Here is a 20,231-nt window from a genome sequence, read left to right on the forward strand (position 1 = left end):
AAATAAAACATATGTACTTGCTGATTATGAGTAAGCCTATAGGCTCCTTTACCCGACCCTTGGATAGGCTATTCTTACTTGTTTTTATTCTTTCTCTTTCTCATTAGCCACACACTAAATTAAGCTTCATTTCTGTGATAACAAGCACAGACTAGTTTTGATTCTAGATCTGTCCCGATGGTCCACAGGTAGGTAAAAATCAAGATTATACAGGTTTACAAAAAAAGATTCATTAAAAAAAAAAAAAAACGACACGCCTGCCTCTGTGTACAAATCGAGAACCCAAACATATTTTGCAGCACTCCGACAATGACGAGCGGTGCAAATGCAGCTTCCTATGCAGCTTCTCAGAGGGAACCGCAGTGATTTAGAGCCACAACACGCAACCAAGGTGCTTACAAAAGTAGTGTCGTGATACCATCGGAGGTAAACAAGTTTGTTTTGTCTCTGACGGAATGTGTCATGGCGCGTTTGGGGATCCGGTGCGGGCCTGTGAGGACATGTAATGTGCTCTGCCTGTGACCCTGAGTGGGACGGCCTAATGTCGAGATGCTGCCTTCAGGTGCATCTGCGAAAATCCTACGTTAAACGGTCAAGGTCGTAAATAAATCCCCCTGCAGCACATGGACCCTCAACCAAATTCATTTTTATTGGCCTAGCTTTAATTATATTTTCGCAGTACATCAGGATAGAGCTTTTTAGACCTGCAATGGCAAAATGAAAAGGTGAAGATGTACAGTTTGAGCTGATATGTCTTCAGTGCTCTTACAGTTAAGTTATAGTTATAGTTGGATTACAGTTACTGAGCAAACACCCTGCATGTTACATTTCACTGCTAGATGTTTGAATTTCCCAGCAGAGGTATCAATTGATAACAGTCATAAGACATTTCAAAGATCTGTCCTAAAGGCTAATTTAATTTTTCACCAGAATTTCCACATTTAGCTTAATTGATTAAATTTCTAGGCTTGGATGCATTAGTGCAATTAGTAGGCTATTGACTGACTGGATAGGATATTACTGAGCTTTTGATCACTGGGATAAATTATTAGACAGTCATCTATCTTGCACAGACACCATCTTCCATTGAAATAAATTCAATTAAAATAAAATGATAATAGTAATAAAAACTTGATTTATCACCCGAGGAACAATTTATTGCTGGGTGTGTAAACAACATCATTTTGCCAAATTAAGGACATAAATTAGACTAGTTTTGTCGTGTTTGACAAGTCTGACAGCACTGGAAGGCAGCATAAATCTACTGAAAACTGCCCGACTCTAGCCGTCGTTCCCAGCCCAGCATTGGTCAGATTTCCTGTCAGTCAAATCCATGAATGGGCAGTGAGTCACGTTTCCTCGCAGCCAATTGCAGTCGCGCTTTATTATGACACCGTGGGATTCCGCGAAATTGTTTCTTGGAGTTGAGAGAAGTGCTGCACACAGTAAAATAGGACAAGTTGACGCATGTGTGGGAGCGCACAGAGAGACGGGATAAACGCGGGGACAGCAGCTCAATCGATCGCCGTTTTGCTGTTCTGATCCCATTCGGGCATCCTCTGCTTAATCCAGCGAGACGGGGGACGATTCAGACTGTTATCTCTCCTCGGGGGGTGTTTATTTATCCGCCCTACACCTCAGTAAGAAAACGCACCCTTTGCGGAATGGTCACATTGAGGACGACACGTGTGGATGGTTAACCACATGTTTCCTGGGAACAAGGCCGTGTGATTATTTTATTGTCGGCGTATTTTGGGGGGGATTGATTTGAAAGATTTAATTACGCCATTCCGGTACGGGACAGGGATTTGCTCTAGTGATGTCGGAGGTTGATTTCTCCGCAGAGTGCCTCTCCAGCCGACCCCCGGGACTGCCAGAGGACACGCTGAAAGAGACCCAAGAGAACAGGACTTTACTGATGGTGGCAATGATTTTACTGGACTTGAACAAATGCAATCCCAACGCTATCAGTGGGGGAGGAAGCAGATGTCTGGGGGGAGGCGACGCCGGCGCGCAGGACAAGGTGGAGCGGGGCGGTTGCCGGTTGAACACCGGAGAGACTCGGGGCTCGGCGGCACCAAAACAGTCTCGGAATAAAAAGACGGCGGCAGTAAGGCAGGAGTGCCCCGAGAAGCGGCACTGCTGCCCTTTTACCGGCTGTGGGAAAATTTATGGCAAATCGTCCCACCTCAAAGCCCACCTTAGGGTCCATACGGGTGAGTGGTGGTTCGGGTGACACGCCTACAAACCCCACATACAGCTCTGCGTCACTTCCATCATAATTCTAAGCTCATGCCGGCATCACAGTAAGATGACACACTCATAAAACAACACTGCTTATTCTCAGGAGTCAGGAAGTCTTGTATTAAGAGAGGGATGAGCTGACCCTGAAAATTAATAACAAAAACGCACTTGGAACAGGTTTATAACGTAGTTATCATAGCCTAGAGATGTCGGAGGAAGTAAAAACATCATAAAACTAAACTGAACAAGCCAAAGCTACTAACACCCACAGGAATATCATAGTGACTTGAGGTTACAGGGGTTGTGCCATTGACGACAATCCATCCCCTCTCGGAATGTGGCAACGTGCGCGCAAGAGAGAGCGCACATGTTCCTGCAAATCAATAACAGATTATAGGAACGCTTGTCCTGTGAATTTCCCCAGGCAGAGGTGTGACCGCAGGCCAGAGGGCTGCAGGATGGCCGGTGGGTGGGGTGTGTGTGTGTGAAGGGGGTGGCGGGGCTGGCGAGGTCCTTTAGTGTGCTGTTGACACGTATAGAGCCTGCGATCCGGGAACGCCGCGTGCCACCGCCCATTTGCGGTACATGGTAAATAGTCGACATGTGATGAGAAGGCCTCCATATCACAGGCCACACCATATGCCATATGCCATAGGCTAACTGTGCTACCCGACGCCTCCGAGCAGAGCCACTGGCATTTATGGCAGGTCGCATCAGGAGATACATGTTAGTATTATTTATAGCCGACATGTATTTATTATAATTACCGGGATCAGGGTGAGGTCACACAGTGCGACACATGTGAAGCTGACATTAGTTTATGATTCACATGCGGGTCACTGCGACACTGCTGTCCCCACATGTTCTTGTCCTGTGGTAACCCTGCCCGCTGCGCCACTGTTTCCTCATACGTCACCGCCTCGCACTCCCCTCGTGTCGGCTTGTAAACAAGAGCGGGCATGTGGTTAGAGGGAGCACGTGCAGGCGGGGGAAGCTTTGGTGGGTGTAGTCACAGCTTTTTGGTTGTTTTTTCTTCACCAGAACCTGTGTGACTCACGCTCTCTCTCTCTCCTTTTTTTTTTTTTTTAAGTCGATGTGCTTTATCGCTGTCCCTAGAAACTAAATGCAGACGCGTTTCCCTAAAGTTTGATATTCAACGGAAAAACAACCTGGTGTGATAAAGGCTGACGTCTCTTGCTTAGTGTGTGTGTGAGTGTGTGTGTGAGAGAGTGGGAGTGTTTCCCGTGTTTCTTCTACTTGGATTAGACGTCCAAGTGAGTTCGAGGTGAAGATAAAAAGGTTAGGGCTCAGGGAATGATTACTGTCAACTGGGGCTGAACAGATAATAAAAATATTATTGAAAATCTCAATATCGCCAAGTGCAATATCCTAATTGCAGCTGGAATATTGTGATAAAGGTAAATATGTAACAAAACAGCACTCTAAATGACGCTGGAGGGCTACAGAGATGTCCTTAATTGTTATTTCGGCAGAAATTAAACTTGTGACACAATAATGGTCATTCCCAGTAAAATCATTTAAAAAGTAAAAAAAAAATTTTTTTTTTTTTTTTTCTTTTTTTTAACCATATCATTCAGTGACGGTGTGTGCGTGTTTCCTCAGGTGAGCGGCCGTTCGAGTGCACCTGGCCGGACTGCGGCAAGAAGTTCTCGCGATCAGACGAGCTGACGCGTCACTACCGCACGCACACGGGCGAGAAGCGCTTCACCTGCCCGCTGTGCGACAAGTGCTTCATGAGGAGCGACCACCTGACGAAGCACGCCCGCCGACACGCAGGCTTCCACCCCAGCATGCTGCAGGGCACCGGGGCGGCCAAGAGGCGCCGCTGCTCCGTGTCTGTCTCCTCGTCCGACTCCGGAGACCAGAGCCCCGCCGGGATGTGAGACACACACACTGCAACAACACACACGCACACACGTCCTCACGGTTATATGCGCACACAGGCATGTGTGGGCTACAAAGACACGCCCACACATGCGCGTGTTGTCTTTCCACACACGGCAGAAAGTCACAGTGCTGACTACTGAACCAGCACTCTGCAAATGTTAGACGACAAACAGAGAAAGACTTTTCACAAGTTCCAGCCTCCCCATCCTGTTGCCAAGGTGACTCAATGGATATTTCAGTTTTCCTAAGGGTCTTTCTGATAGCTTCAGCTGATTTGTCTGATATGATTTTTCTAAATAAAATATGGCATCATAGCAGTAGTCATGGTACTTATATGATCTTTGACAAACTAGAATCAAAGTGTCACTTTGCATGACTGACTTAGTGTGTGTGTGTGTGGCCATGTGCAGATACATATTATTTGCTGAAGGACTGTTTCCAGGACCTCTTAGTCAAGTATCAATATTTGATTTAATGTGTGTTGACAAACTGAACAGACCATTAAAATAACAGTGTTGTCAATATTATTATAAAGCCACCACCACCACCACCACCACCACCATCATCATCATCATCATCATCATCATCATCATCACACACACACACACACACACACACACACACACACTGTTCTTTGACAGTTACTCTCCACTGCAGGACAAGGTGAATGTATAGCAGTATTCTGATGTAAATAGATTAAACACACTACCTTTCCAATGAATGATATTGTATACTTATATTGTTAAATGTGGATAATTACATACTATGATAAGACAATGCTCTAATTCAGAATGAATGAGCTTGGGAATTTAATTTCATATATTTGGCTGTGTACTTAGTAAATCAGGTACTGTGGGCTTGTAGGTCTAGGGCTCTAGGCAGTGTGTTTTCTCTTTCTAGATTGTGTTATTACTTCAGTAAACTTTTTCGTTTGTTGTTTTGTAAATGATTACACCAAAATACCTTACAGTCCTTTGACAAGACCACACTACGTTTGTGAATCTCATGGGATATTTTTTTTTTTCCATATTTCATACATTTCAAGAAGGAATTTGTAACAGTGTTGCCTTTGCAAAAGTTGAGGTCAGAAACGCTTTTGGATCTCAAGAAATTGCCTCATGTGCAGTGAAAGTGTTCCAGGTTTCAGCTGGAATTGAAAAAGACTGTGCCTTTCTGGGGTTTTGTAGCAGCAAGGCATTTCTACATTGTTCAACCTGTGGAAATATCGACCACCTTGAATGAACGACATCAGATTCCTGTTGATATTCAAGCCTTTGAATGTCGATGTGATTTGTCTCTTACGCCAACAGGGCCAGTTACTGTGTACTGAAATGGACTTTTTTTTACTCTCTTAAGATTACATTGTATCAGGGAATAATGTTCATACATGTTCACTTAAATCCACTTTACACCCCCTGGTGGTGATTTGGAAGCATAACATTTCTCTCAACACAAGAAAAGGTTTTGGTTGCATCTTTTTCTTATGTTCTGTAATAGCATTTTTTCATGTACTCTTATATTTGTGAATCAACTAATTCCATCATGTAGCATGCTTGAATGTTGTTTGATAGAGTATTTTTTTTTTATTTGTCTGGTAGTCATTTGTAATATTGCTAATGGGATGGCAGGTGTTATTTGTTCACTTGGCTGAGCTGTAAATGAGATGATGTCAGGCGATGAAATTGTTCTGTCAGTTCTTGCCCATGTAATGCATTGAAAACGTCCAGGTAGAGTGTAAAGTTATACAGGTACACACTACACCTGTAAAGTTAAGTGGTGTATTTCTTTTTCAGCATTACATGACAACTGTGATTAGATGTTGGTGCCTTTCAGCTTGAAGCCCTTACATTTGATGCAACTGTACTGTAATCAGGGACTGTCACCGCAGACCCACAGATCTGTTATCAGATGTACATAGCTGTGTAATTACTGCTTAAAACATTTAACATTAAAGCTACTTTCCTTTCTAAATGTGTTTGGAAGTTCTTCCATATGTCTGTTCATAGCCACGAACCCATATCTGCTATTAATAGTGTACAGTTAATTGTGTTTTTGTAAAAATGATGGGTGGAAACACGTTGCCTCAATCTATCAATCATCACGTGTGAATGATGAGAAAGTGCAGGAATAGAGCCAGGGACAGGCGGGGGTACTCCATTAGCTTTGTGTTTATTACTTTCATACACTACACATAACAATAACATTGTTAAATACTGGAATGGAAGTGTTTACAATACAACAAAATCATTTGAAAAAAGAAAAAAAAAAAATTGTCACCCGTGTCTAAATGTAAAAAAAAAAAAAAAAAAAAAAATGTAATGCATAACTTCATAGACAGCAAATGCTCTTTCAAATAAATTAAGTCAAGATGGCAATAATTATCCACGCTTCTTTTAAACATCTCTGTACTTAAGGCATACTCTAATTGCAAATAATCAACTGATTTAAAGGAGACAGAGAGAGAGAGAGGGCTGTCAGTGAGGGGGGTTAGTGCTCAAGGATCCATCATGTTACGATTTAAAAATGATTCCCAAACTGTTATTAAAAGAAAAAATGACACCCCACTCTTTATGTTGGCATTATATGTCTGTATGCATGCATGCATGCATGCATGCATGCATGCCTGTGTGTGTGTGTGTGTGTGGGAGAGAGAGAAGAAAAGGGAACCCATTCCCAAGTCTGAACCTGTGCGCTCCTTTGTCTCTCTATGGCATAAAACTGTCCTGTAGAGATGGGATGGCAGGAGTATACAGTGATCGTCAGGTTCTGTGACACTTGGAAAAGATAATAGTAAGATGCTGAAAAATCTATCTAAAGCTAAGAACAGCAACAACAACATCTCGAGTCCGGCCTCCCAGTCCCTTTGGCCTCAATAAGAAGAGGAGAGTTGTGTATGTGTCGTGTGTTGGAGGGTCGGTGCAACGATATGTAGTCTTCCCTTTTGACACAGTTCATTTCAGATAAGACACTGTCACTGCTATTTAGGAAAGAGTATCATCCAGATATCGGCCAGCAAATCAAATTAAAAATGTGCAACGGTAAGACATTCAAAACAGTACAAGTCAAACAAGTGCCAAAATAATAAAGTGTGAGAACACAGTAGAAATGGGGAAACAAGTCGCCAATTCAGATGTGCAACAGGCTGCTCGACATTATTTGCCATTATTTTGATTCAGTCTGGTGCTCTTCATGCATGTTTTGTTCCTCTGCCATTCATGTTCATACATTCATCACTAAACTCAAACCATGAAGCACCTCAAGCCAGTAAACAGTAGGGTAAAGGAAGAAAGAAAAAAAAGAAAGCAGAGGGCAAGCGCATGAATGGCTGCACTGACCTGGCCTGTGCTACATGACAACAAATACAGTACCAGAGAGCTTCTATTCAAGGTACTGAGACCGCAGTCCACTTTTCAGATATGTCCACTTCAGCCAAAACGGTCATACCGACCCTTCCTGTCTGAAAAAAGTAAGCCATCAAATAAAAATTAAAAAAAGAAATCGAATACAAATGCAATAAATACAACCTATAACTCAGGTAAGCAGAGCAGCTGAGTCAGCAGGAGTTATGATAATATTTCTTGATCTTCAGGGAAATGGAAATAATTTTTTTTCTAGCATCCAATGACCTTTTGCTTTCTCTCTACTGATGTCAGTGTTTTTATGTTACATCATGTTCTCCAGGAGAAGGTAATGGGAAGGCTAAGAGTGAGTCAGCCCTCCCCCCCCAGGGGCCTCAAACACAAGTGCACGTCCTACCATAGGAGGAAACCATCACTGTCAGTCACAATTCAAATATATACTGAATATTCTCACAATTCATATTTTTCCCTCTCCTAGATTTAAACTCGACTTTAATTTGTTAATTTTGATTACTTTGTCATTGTCGTTATCATAGTAGCACATAACTGTTGTAACAATATTCTACCAATGCTTCTCTGTCGCCGCTCTGGTGGCGAAGTAAACTCACAGCAGATGAGGTTTGGGGGGTTATGTTGTGTCGAAAGGGGAGGGGGGCAGGAGGGGGGGAGGGGTCAGAAGGGGCGGGGTTACTGTATTTGACAGGCGGTAGAGGAGGTTGCCTGGCAGCACATGCAGGTGGGGTTGACGGATTTGGGTGGGATCAGATCCAGGTCCTCGTCGTCTGGGATCTCATCAAGACGGTAGCCGTCCTTCAGTAGCTGGATGTTCAGATCCTGGTTGATTTGCTGAAGAGGGGAGGGGTGGCGGGGCATTTTGTGGGGAGTAACAGAAAAAACACATGAATTATGAGACACCTGTATCGAGTCATATCATATAAAAAGTTGATTCAGGTACAAATCCTGATTTTTTTTGATGATTTTTATATTGCCATTTTTATATTGCCATGCTGACCCTGAATCAATACTTAGTCCCTATTTTAGACACTTTTTTAATATTTTTTTTTTATTCAAGGTGGTAAAAAGGTTGCCACTTAAAATGCAACAGATGGTGGTGTGACCTTCTCAGACAAACATTTACTTCCAGGTCTCTGGAGTCGCATCATAGGAAACCAGAGGTGGGAAGTAACGAAGTACAAATACTTCGTTACCGTACTTAAGTAGATTTTTCAGGTATCTGTACTTTACTTGAGTATTTAATTTTCTGCCGACTTTTTACTTTTACTCCCTACATTTGAACACAAATATCTGTACTTTCTACTCCTTACATTGTCAAAACAGGCTTGTTACTTCTCTCTCCCTCTCTCTCTCTTTTTGGTGGGGGCGGGCGGGCTCGTTACCACCAAGAAAAACATTACAACACCTGCACCGGCACCGTACGAGAACAAAAGGCAGAGAAACTTTCCAGGCTACAGCAGCGCACTGACATAGATTGTGAAACAAAGCGAAGAGTTGCCAGTCCGCTGTATTTTCACTGGCTAACAGCAGCACACTGGCTTAGCTTGTCTATTCAGAGAAGAGGTATCACTTCGGCTTATTTTTCGTTCTATGTTATCACAGGCATACTACTGCTCATTCATTGGTAGTTGAATTGTTAGGTCTGTTTGATAAGTAATTAACATTTTTAAAACAAATAATAATTTAACATATTTTTAAATTATTGGAGTCAACATCTACTCCTTCAAGATAATTTATTATGTTCTACAACTCATAAACATACACCAACACTACATACTGAGTGTTTGAGCAGCATATCTCCTCTGTGCTACAAAAGATCCGTGGTAAAAATGATCAACATTAATGCTGAAGCCCTCCCCCACAGTTTCAAAAAATCCTGGAGGAAACCCTGCACAGAGAGGGAAAGGGAGAGAGGGCGCGGGGCGTGATAGCAGTTAAGAAAAAGAAAACCATATAGAAAAATCTGGAGAGATGGAGGAAGACAGTTGCCAGGGAAGATAACGTTAGCCGACAACAAAACAGAGTCGGAGAAGCAAGAAAAAATCTGTTAAAAGTCATATACGTTAAGTATATTAAGTATTGAGAGTACCAAAGCTGTTATCAAGGTACTCATTCAAGACCTCTGGTCAGTTCAGTCTTGATTATTGTGTGAAACTGGGCTTGCAGCAAAACTAGAATGTTGCGTGATTTTTATTTTCTCTGTACCAGCACTTTGCAGGTTCTTAATAAAAGAGGAAATGTTCCTGTTTTGTGTGCCCTGAACTTTTTTTTCGTCAAAAAGTTATCAAAAAGGTATATGTATCATTAATGGTAAAAAAAAAAAAAAAAAAAAAAAAAAAAATCATTTTTACTTTTTACTTTTGTACTTAAGTACATTTCAGAGCCTGTACTTTCTTACTTTTACTTGAGTAAAGAAGTTGAATTGGTACTTCTAATTTTACCAGAGTCTTTTCTCACACAAGTATCTTTACTTCTGCTTAAGTACAGAATGTCAGTACTTTTGCCACCTCTGTAGGAAACAAGCCTGTAGTCCCAGGAATTAAAGACTGAGAGAAAAATATACGACAGCACCTGCAGAGCAGCGATTCATGCTGCACCTCCACACTTTAAATCAGACGTCTGGAGGATGAGTTAGACATTTTTTTGTTTTGTTTTGTTTTTGTTTTGCTGGTCCATTTCTATCTTTAGCCCTGAAATAAATGTTAGAAGTTCAGAGTAAATTTGGATGACAAGCTCATGATAATTGTCTTTGGAAGTGTTCATCAGCTGTGGTGTTTTTTTTAGTAACCCAAAATCACACAACACCATACAATTTGCAGTTATTATAGTATTACAAAATGTACTGAAACGGCAAATCAAGTATCATGAATTGTATACTGAGGGGTCTTCATGACTCCATGAATAAAATTCCATTTATTTATTCACTGAATGAGTAGCTACTTTTAAATATTTTTTAAAATATTTTTTTCGAAAATACTTTCCATTTTTTATATTTTATTATCTATTATTATTATTATTTATACAATTTAAATGTTTTGTAGTTTGTTTAATTTACTTTACTTTGATTTTTTTTTTTTTAAGATTTATGTCTGAAATCAAAGGAATTTTGTGGGCCGGTGACCTGTTTGGGTTTTGGAGGATTAAATTGTTTTGATGTCATACTTGACATACTTGACAGATACATAGATTCCACGTGGTGAGATTAAACTGTCATGTTAAAGTAATCACTCAAATTTTTTTGTCACTGAAACAATTTATAGCTAATTAAATGATAGAGAAATTATGCTTCATTTTGCTTGGGACCTCCTGGAAGCTCCTGAAGGACCCCTGAGGATCCCCGGATCCCACTTTGAAAACCGCTCAGCTAAAACGCTGGTGTGACTGCCTGACAAACTTCTAGATATACATACTGAGACATTTTGACATTTTTGGGACTGGCAGACCTACTGAGCTGAAATCAAGAGGCGCTTCACTGAAGTGGGCAGAAAGTTGTTTCCACTGATGGTGTGGGTTTAATGACTATAAACTCAGGTCAACTTTAAATCTGTCACATGATGAAGGCAAGAAACAACTTACAAGTGGCAAGATCTTCTGAGCTCGTGACTTAGTCTGAGTAACATGTACAGTGGTAACCATGACAAAGTGAGATTCACAGCCTTCACTACAGATGGTTGTAAGGATCATCGCCTGGAGCTCTGTGATGAAAACGATGAGTCGTGCCTCTGTGATTTTTTTTCTGCAAAGACAATGTCTGTGCTATGAGAGAAAACAACAATCTAATTATTGTCCTCTCTTCAGTACAACAGATTAAAGCCCCATTAGTGCTATTTTTTCACATCTGTCAAATTACTCATCTATTCCCCTACACAGCACAAACCATGAGTCACTTCCTGCCTGTCTTAAACTACAATCTCAGTGTTCCCTATCTCACATGTAACATGTTATCTAACACTGAGAGTCAGGGACTCTAACGAATAAAAGCCAACAAAGTAGCCAACATTAATTACAAGTCAAAATAAACATTATGATTTGAAGATATGCTTGGTGAGTGATGCACAATAATGGACCTCTACAGTGACACCCTGCACGCCTTAATTACAGAGGAAGTACTTCCAATACAACAGTAACACAAGTCACACAACTCTGTTGGAGTGTTTACATGAGTTAATTACTTATTACAGCATTCTCACGGTGGCACTGACACTGGAGCACTGTTCTGCATGTAAAAACAAACTGTGTTTACAAGCCAGGACTCGGTGGAGATACAAAACTGAGGCGATTCAACGAATGAGAATGAGGATCCCTCTGGGGAGTAAAGGCATGGCTGCCGTTTGCACTGATATCGACGGCGTAATCAGGGCTAGGATTTGCAGGAAGAGTCAGTTATAGATGACATTTCACATCTCCTTCCCGTGTCACGCACATGTACACACACGTGCAGGTGCACAATAAGTAACTGTGCATGTGTGAAGAGTGAATAATGCCTACAGAGTTAACACAGATGAATAGGTGAATGTAAACAGGTTTTGCTTTAAGGCTGGTTTAGGCTGGACCTCGATCCTGGCCTACTGACGTCCATGTTCATGCAGGAAAGAACAGGAGCGAGTGAGCGGGTGAGTGAGGTGTAAATGCAGGTGTTGTTGTAGGTACCTGCTCCCTCAAACATCTCACCTCGGCTGAGGAGTATCCCGATGATGAGTATCTAGACATGTCGAAGTCATCATCACTGAAACACAAAAACAAGCTCAGTTTGTTTGTGCGTGTGTATATTTCTCCATATCTTTGTGCTTACATACATTAACAAGAAGCAGACGGAGAATCATGAATGAGAACAAGGATAAATATACTTGAAGAGTGTGTGTGTGTGCGTGTGTGTGCGTGTGTGTGTGTGTGTGTGTGTGTGTGTGTGTGTGTGTGCGTTCACCTGTCTGTGTCTAGGGCCACCAGGGGCTTCTCATCTGGACTCTGGTCTAGTGAGGAATAGCCTTTATTGGGCACTACCAACCTGTGAGGACGAGAGCGAGCGGTGAGAAAGGGACAGCAGCAGAGAGGTGATCAGAGAAGTGATCAGAGGAGCAGAGAGCGGGCGTAACAGAAAGTGACAGGGAGGTTGTGGAGGAGGAGGAGGAGGAGGAGGAGGAGGGAGAGCAGAAAATGAATGTGCAAGCAGGAGGGGGTGAATGAAAACAAGAGTAGCAGAGATGATAAAAGCAGAAACGAGTGGTGGGCCTGGAGGCAACATCCCAGCTCAGCAGTAATAACAACAAAAGCTTGTAAGAGATCCCATTTTCAAGTCAGGCGGCTTGAAAACCATGAATTCATAAAATGATTTTTTTTTATACCTTTTTACAAATAAAGTGGTGGCAAAAGGCAATGGAAAAGACGTGAGAATAAAATCTGTCTGTCACAGAAATGATAGAACATTAGATCTCTCAGGTGAATCCTCATAGGCTTTACTTGCAGTAAATAATCAACCAGAATTGATATCAGCTCTGATCCACTGTTGATTATATACTTTATTAAAAGTGATACTTGTGTCACTACTGCTGAAAAGGACCGACTTGGCATCTTTCCTGTTGTTTGTACAGCAACTGTGCACGTGCTTTTATACTGCACATCAAATTGCCTCATTACAGACGTTTATGGTTTTGTGGCGTACACTCCAGTGTATCGCTACACACAACACAGTTATAATTTTGACCTCTTTTCATTTAAATTAATTAGCTTGTACACAGTAGTAGGCAGCACAGCACTGAGAATGTGTGACATGGGAAATGCAAGAACAACTTCTAATTTCCAGTGGGCCATCAACAGCGAACCAAGACACTAAAGGCTGCTGCAGGATGAGGACATCAAACCAGCCTGTCACTAAAAGCAAAAACTTCAGACTGAAGATTTGACCCTGCAATAAACAATCTGCAAACTACCGGCTGTTTGCTCTGTGTGAGGGCATTCCAGAGGGGGTGGAAGTGTTTCTTACATCTGCTCTGTCAAACCAAGATCAGAGCGGTGGCTTCTCACCGTGTTCTGGCCATGACGTTGTTCTTCTTGGGTTGCTGGTTGACTGGACTACCTACAGTGTTGCCGTTCTTCAACGAGCCCTTCCTGGCCAGCTCTCTCTGTTTCTCTGCACAGGACAGACATAGCAACAGAGTTTTGTTTACATAATTCACACTTTTTGGAACTCAGAATGGGGTAAAAACAGCAAAGAAGTGTTATACAGACTTACAAAAACGTAAGTGCAACAAACATATTCCTGAACAAACCAAAGTAGCCTACATGGTTATAGAAGCTGGCTTTGAATCACAAGGTTGCTGGTTTTAGTCCCTGAAATGACTGGTGAACTTTGGGTGGGAGAAGGGAATGAACTAATGCTGAGGGACAGTTGTACCTGCCAGCTTCCACATCTTAATGTAGTAAAGCAAGGCGTAGCTAAGAGAGAGCATGTACTTTATCAGCTTTCCCTGCCTGAAAATGATACATTACTGTTGCATGTCATTTTGTCACATTTAAAACTAATATGACACCGCACTGCAAACTCTATGGCAGCCTCCTCCACTTCCAATTTTGACATTACACCTAACAAAAATAATATTTTTGCTTACTTGTTGCTTTCTCTGAAGTGTTGAGCTCTGACAAAAAGAATGATATGAACACACTCATCAGGGAGTGTGCTGATCACAGATGGGAATAGTGTTTCATACTATAAAATATTTGACAAAAGTTCAACTTTGAGAGCCCAGTATCACTTTCTGTCTCTGGACTGAGTGACAAAACGTGAGATCTCATAGCAATTGGAGGGGCTGTTTCACAGAATGGTGATTGGTGTTTCTGGACTAAGGAAAACAGAGGAGAGGACTCTGCTGCTGGGGTCTAGCACTGTTAAACAATTAAAAAGAAAAATCCTCAACCCTTTTCACTTAGAAGCAGTAAAAACTCCTCATGCGACATCAGCAGCCCTCCCTTCTGTTTCTTCCCTGTTAGATGCTGGTCAGCAGGAAAATGACAAATGACTGAAGTGATGCCATCAGTTTAGTTTGAGTCAGAGATGAATTGAAACATCATCTACGAATGATAAACTAATGCTGTATTTCATTCATTTTGTGGCACTAGTTACCATATTACAGTTTTCATTTAGAAATGATGATAAAATGTAAATTACAGCCTCATTTTCTCCAGCCTTTAACATGCATACTGTCTGGTTTAATCAACAGGCAAAAACAACCATGTTATTCCCCAGCTGGCATTTAACATGAACATGTTATTCAGTGATGAGGCGAAGAATAAGCAGTGATGAAATTACATATAATAGCTGGGCAAAAATGTTGGAATTATCATGATGGTATTTATGGGTTATAAAATACTTGAAAGAGATTTTTTTCCCCCCAATGATAGTCATCATGGTGGTTTCACTTTTTACATGTTTGTGGATATACAACATACCACTTTATTATAACACTTTTTTTTTTTTAACTTGTAAATTAATATTGTTAAATTTTACATTTCAGTGTATTTCTGCAACTGTATATTTTACAGATTTGAGTACCCTTCATTCTTAAAGGCCTGGGCTTTTTGGGCTTAGCACGGCTTTATGTAGGAGGATACACTAAAGAAGCATTGTTGCTCACACACCACTGGACTCTGTCCAACGTACCGAAATGAGCCTTTGAGGACCGGCTATTGACAAACACAATGGTTCTCAGACACAAAACAGACCAGAGGTGCATTTTTTTTGAAGATGTCCAAAGATGAAACAATAAAATGGCTGGCCGGCTATGCACCAAAACTACGCTGTTTATTACAGATGATTTAAGAGTGAAACATGGATGATTAAACAATTGTTTAATGCACTTTAGAGCATATCACCACAATGTTTGATACACTTTGTAATGGGCAGGTTATCTCAAAACCATTCCTCCATATTCAGATGTCAGGAAATGCTTTGACACAGATTTAAATATATCTGTGTCAAACATATGTCAACACAGGCCAAACATCATACAGTTATAGCTATACATCACACTGATACACCTGCTGCTCAGGGCAGATCGATGTCATGTACCACCTTATTGACTAAGTATCGATTTACCTTAATATCAACACTGTGACGATATTGTAGGGATGACAATTGGTGGTTTCATAAGATATTTACACACAAGAGATTTTTGATTAACAGTAGTTAAAGTGTAGGCTATATGATGATCAAGCAGTAGAGGCAAATAAGAGAACACCTCCAACAGTCTAATAAGTTCAAACTGAAAAGTTCAAAATTGAAAACTGAATCTCCTCATTGTAATGCAGCCTTTAAAACCAGGAAAAGATGAGACTTACACCATATTAAAACATCCAGAACCCCAGATGATATATATGCATATCACCCAGCCCTACAACTGCTCTTTTAATTCTTCCTGCTACAGAACTCTGTAACTTAATATTTACCTACTCAGCTACACAATATCTATTATGAATCCCTATACTGCCTCATTACTGTGTAGATTTTGAGTGTGACATGGCGGCCCAGCCTCTCTGAACCACACAGATCTGCAGGCCACAGCAGGTTGTTCTTTACACGGGCTCAAAAAACACAGCAAGATACAACACATTTCTGATTTCCAGAGGCAGACATTTGGCCAGCAACAGCTATCACTCACCTATTTTCATCTGCAGGGGTGAGGGCTTGTAGTTGATGGTGACAGGTTCCCCCTCTCTGGTGTCAGAGTCTGCCTCGGAGGCTGTGGAAGAGGCTGGGTCCTGCAGACAGAGAGACACACAGAAATGTGCATTAGATGCAGTCACCTATGAATAATTAATGCATTTTAGTAATGCATAATACACCCTACTATGCCCATATGATGTGAATAAAACATTTCATAAATAGATTATATTTGTGAGACACTTGCTCTCTCTCTATGTGTGTGTGGTGTGTGTGTGTGTGAAATAAAGTCTGATTAACAGCAAAGCACCAACGAGCACAAACATTTCACCGCATAGTTCACACAACATAAACATTACTCTACAAGTGGAATACCCAAACTTTATCAGAGATCCCTGAAGACACTCTTTAGACCACACACACACACACACACACACACACACACACACACAGACATGAGAAAGGTTTTGTCTAAAGGAGCTCCGTTTGAGAAGGTTTCTGCATAACTGGCGAGGGAGCAGTGTAGCTGGTAAAACAGCAAATCAAATGGCCATTATAGATCCTGTCTTTACCATCTTTACCACCAGCAATGATACTGGAATTAAATTAATTTTCATTTTGATGGGAGATACACTAATGACCCCTGGGAGCCCTGAGACTCCAGTTTGGCAGTGACAGCTTCAGAATACACATCTTGGGTTACCTCCTGACCCTGGTACCATATGGACAGGGCATCATCAACCACCAGACCTGACAGATCAGAGGCCCATGCGGCATACAGATGAATGGAGATAGGAGCTGGTGTGGGTGGGCGGACTGCTTTGGCTCTACAGGCTCTCAGTGGAGCCACACAGCCGGTCACAGGGAGCGGGGCCGCCCTGCAGGATGCAGTAACCCAGGGCCCCGCTACAGGCCACGGAGCGCATCACTGAGGCTGATAAACACACACACACTCACACACACACACACACACAAAAAAACACCGTGGTTTGATAACACACGCATATTTTCGCCATTAAACACGGCTCAGTGAACACACCACCACTGCAGTATTGTCCGCCAAGCCGGAGCAACTTGTTAGGGATGCTGAGGATGTGGCCGTGATGGGATGGGATGCTTGTTTTCGCCAGACATGACGGATGCTGCTCACTACGCAGCAGACCGGACGCTGCCTGCATCCCATTACAAGGGGAAAAACACACTGTACACACAATTGCCAGCCTATTGCGCAGACCACTAACAATCCCCCGAGGCTTTAGGAAGACATGTTCCCTGTGATTTTAACATTTTACTGTCTAGCAGCAGGCTGAAATCGGTCCATTTGGTGATCCATTGGTTACATCAGCCAACATGGCAAGTGATTGATTTGACAAAGCATAACATGGTGAGTGGTAGGCCTCGCTCAGTGATCGGAGCACATTGAACTACTACGATTGTTAATTTTACCCCAAAAAGACCAAAGTGATTTATCATCTCCAGATACGGGTGATAGAAATCCGACTTACGAGCGGCTGCATCTCAGCCTGCATCTCCGCCTCCTGCACGGCGCTCGGCACTTGAAATCTGTCTATTTCTTCCATCATTTTGGCGACGCGCCTCTTTCCTCCCTTCTCCTGGAGCCTGGTGATTGACGGCTGCTCGTTGTGGCGACTTATCGCTGATATTGTGCGTCTTTTCTCAGATTTGTAACGATCTCAGTGGTTCTCCGGTGGCTAGCCTCATCCCAGCAGGCAGTATGTCGACGGTGGTGTGACCAGGGTGACGGTGACTCCACCACCCACTTCCGGGTAGGGTATCCCAAACTGGGGTGCGGGGACACACCCGGGGTCTCTTGAGTGGGGGCTAGGGGGTCCCGCGGCAGACTGAATGGCGGGTTTAATGTCACTACTCGTTCATCAGTACATAGGACGGTGAGGGACTCACAGAAATATGACTGTACCCACTATTACAGCCCTCAAGTTTTCCCAGGGGTGGCCTGCAAAATGAGGACTAATTTAATTTCAATAGTATTGAAGTTATTTACAGTTGGCACTTGAGAACAGATTTAACTCATCGTCACACCCCTTCCCCCACACACAAGCAGATTAACAGACAGTCAAAGACTAAAATCACTTTATTAAATGAAGACACTGGAACCAATTTATTATATCATAACCATAACCATATAATGGCCATAACCATGACCCCAACTTTTGGCTTAAAAATAAATAAATAAAATAAAATAAAATAAAGATAATAATCACTGTATCTTCCCGTTGGGGACTTTGGGTTTATGGCACTCAATACTGAATTTATAGTGGCGTTTTATAGTATTTAAATTTATGATATTCATTCATATATTCTCATAATATCCTCATAAGGATATATAATTAAGATTTAATGGATATGATTACCCAATCACATGAACACTTTGGAATAATTTCGAGGCTTTAAATATTCTATTACTTTTATCGACCTCTATCGACGACCAAGGAATTGCAACAACATCACAGGTGTTGGAGAGCTCCCTGAAGTTTCCAGCAGCAAGTCAAAGTCTCCATGCAACGGCATCATGTGTTCTCAGTTTGATGTATTTACTGTTGGAAGAGAGGGCTGGGATGTAAAGAGTCAGTGCACTGCAATGCAAAATGCTGCATTCACATGGTGGAAGCTGTAAGCTGGAAAGAATAACCCAGATAGGGTACAAATGCTTGCGGTGCATTTGGGGCTATTATACATTACAGATATTATATTCTTTAAGGTGTCTCTATATTTGTGTCACCGTCACTTGTGCTTGTGAAGGTTCATTTAGATACCACAAATGACAAAAGCGCACATATGTTGATGCTTTGGTACAGATATCAGAGGTAGCTCCACAGGGACAAGTGTGTAGGCCTGCTCATGTACCTTTAAGGAGGACACGTGTGACAAAAGTATATTTGAAATGGATCAGTATTGAATCCTTATCGCTGAAGTGTGATAATAAGACTGAACACTGCTTTGTCATTTCCTTTACTGGCTGTGCTATTCATAAAAACTTATAGTTTCAGATTTGTGATAATTTTGTGTTATGGGGCTTTATTGGCTTTACTTTATTCTCTTTACTTAACTTTACTTCACATTACTGTACTTTAACTATGAAGACAAACTTTCTGAATTGAAGAAACTCCCAACAAAAAGACCCAACAATTACGTGTGTCTGAAACAACCAATGGACTGGCGATACCTTATGCTGCTTTTAAGAAATATTTGTATTTTACATATATGGAATTATTGTTGTATTTCTTTACTATATCCTAGATAGATCTATCTATAGTGGCTCTATAACATTTTAGTTTTGTTCAAATTTGTTTAAAAATGCTCTAAAATATTTTTAAGGTTTCTGTATATCTTTTTTTTTTTTTTTTTTTTTTTTTTTTTTGCAAGGGAACAACTTCACATTTGGAAAAAACTAATTAACAACTGTTTTCATGAGTGAAATTTCATTACAACTGGCCAGACTAATTAATCAAATGCCAAATTCGGGACAAATTAATTGTAAAGATAGAAATTATGGGTTGCCAACCACAAAAAAATTCACTGCAACATTCCTGTAGCTTCATTCCTTCAGGGACTGGGTTTGAGATTATAGTCACCTTATTGGACTTCATAATGTATGCCATCACTATTATATCTTTTGCTGGAGAAATTAACAGTAGTTTTAGAAATTTAATTAAGATCAAGTGAACAACTTGGAGCGCATTAATTATATAGACAGAATTTCTGCGTTGAATTAGGAGCGAGAAAATGACATAACCTAAGGCTAATGCTGGTGTGACAGAAGAATATCCGCGATATAATGAGTCGAGCTCATTGAAAGTCACTGACACGTTTGATTGCACAATGTCCTTACCTGGAAATACCAGCAGAGAGCAGCAATACCATGCTCTGCTGCACAATAATGGAGAGGGCTCTTGGCAATCATCACACTGCTGCAGCCTACTTTCACGTTCAACCTGCAGCGATCACGGTTTGGGTCGGCAGGTGGCAGTCTAACTCTACACAATGAACATCAGTGGCAGCGTAGAGCATTG

The 20,231-nt window shown here is 41.5% G+C and overlaps 2 protein-coding genes across 3 annotated transcripts; one reads left to right on the forward strand and one right to left on the reverse strand.

The window, feature by feature from the left end:
* Window positions 1–1,403: 1,403 nt before the first annotated feature.
* klf9 (Kruppel like factor 9) lies at window positions 1,404–6,123 on the forward strand. Of its 2 annotated transcripts, none has more exons than XM_030060229.1 (2): window positions 1,404–2,221; window positions 3,873–6,123. In XM_030060229.1, the coding sequence occupies exons 1-2, from the start codon at window positions 1,820–1,822 to the stop codon at window positions 4,146–4,148; spliced, it is 678 nt and encodes a 225-aa protein (XP_029916089.1). In that variant the 5' UTR covers window positions 1,404–1,819; the 3' UTR covers window positions 4,149–6,123. The 2 variants fall into 2 exon arrangements, with proteins under 2 accessions (XP_029916089.1, XP_029916088.1); XM_030060228.1 differs by having other exon boundaries at window positions 1,405–2,216; window positions 3,868–6,123.
* Window positions 6,124–6,304: 181 nt separating this feature from the next.
* Window positions 6,305–17,913, reverse strand: fam219ab (family with sequence similarity 219 member Ab). The gene is made up of 6 exons (XM_030060230.1): window positions 17,685–17,913; window positions 16,178–16,277; window positions 13,548–13,653; window positions 12,451–12,531; window positions 12,198–12,252; window positions 6,305–8,357 (listed from the first exon to the last, which is right to left on the reverse strand). The coding sequence occupies exons 1-6, from the start codon at window positions 17,760–17,762 to the stop codon at window positions 8,199–8,201; spliced, it is 579 nt and encodes a 192-aa protein (XP_029916090.1). The 5' UTR covers window positions 17,763–17,913; the 3' UTR covers window positions 6,305–8,198.
* Between the last annotated feature and the right edge of the window lie 2,318 nt (window positions 17,914–20,231).

Source organism: Myripristis murdjan, chromosome 9 (assembly GCF_902150065.1).
Source record: "Myripristis murdjan chromosome 9, fMyrMur1.1, whole genome shotgun sequence".
NCBI classification, from domain to species: Eukaryota; Metazoa; Chordata; class Actinopteri; order Holocentriformes; family Holocentridae; genus Myripristis; species Myripristis murdjan.

Coding starts and splice junctions, on each gene's coding strand:
- klf9 (XM_030060229.1), top strand. CDS start 1,820: ATGTCGGAGGTTGATTTCTCCGCAGAGTGCCTCTCCAGCCGACCCCCG. Junction 2,222..3,872: donor TTAGGGTCCATACGGGTGAG/TGGTGGTTCGGG, acceptor TCCTCAGGTGAG/CGGCCGTTCGAGTGCACCTG.
- fam219ab (XM_030060230.1), bottom strand. CDS start 17,762: ATGATGGAAGAAATAGACAGATTTCAAGTGCCGAGCGCCGTGCAGGAG. Junction 16,278..17,684: donor AGGCTGAGATGCAGCCGCTC/GTAAGTCGGATT, acceptor CTCTGTCTGCAG/GACCCAGCCTCTTCCACAGC. Junction 12,253..12,450: donor GTGGCCCTAGACACAGACAG/GTGAACGCACAC, acceptor TTTGTGTTTCAG/TGATGATGACTTCGACATGT.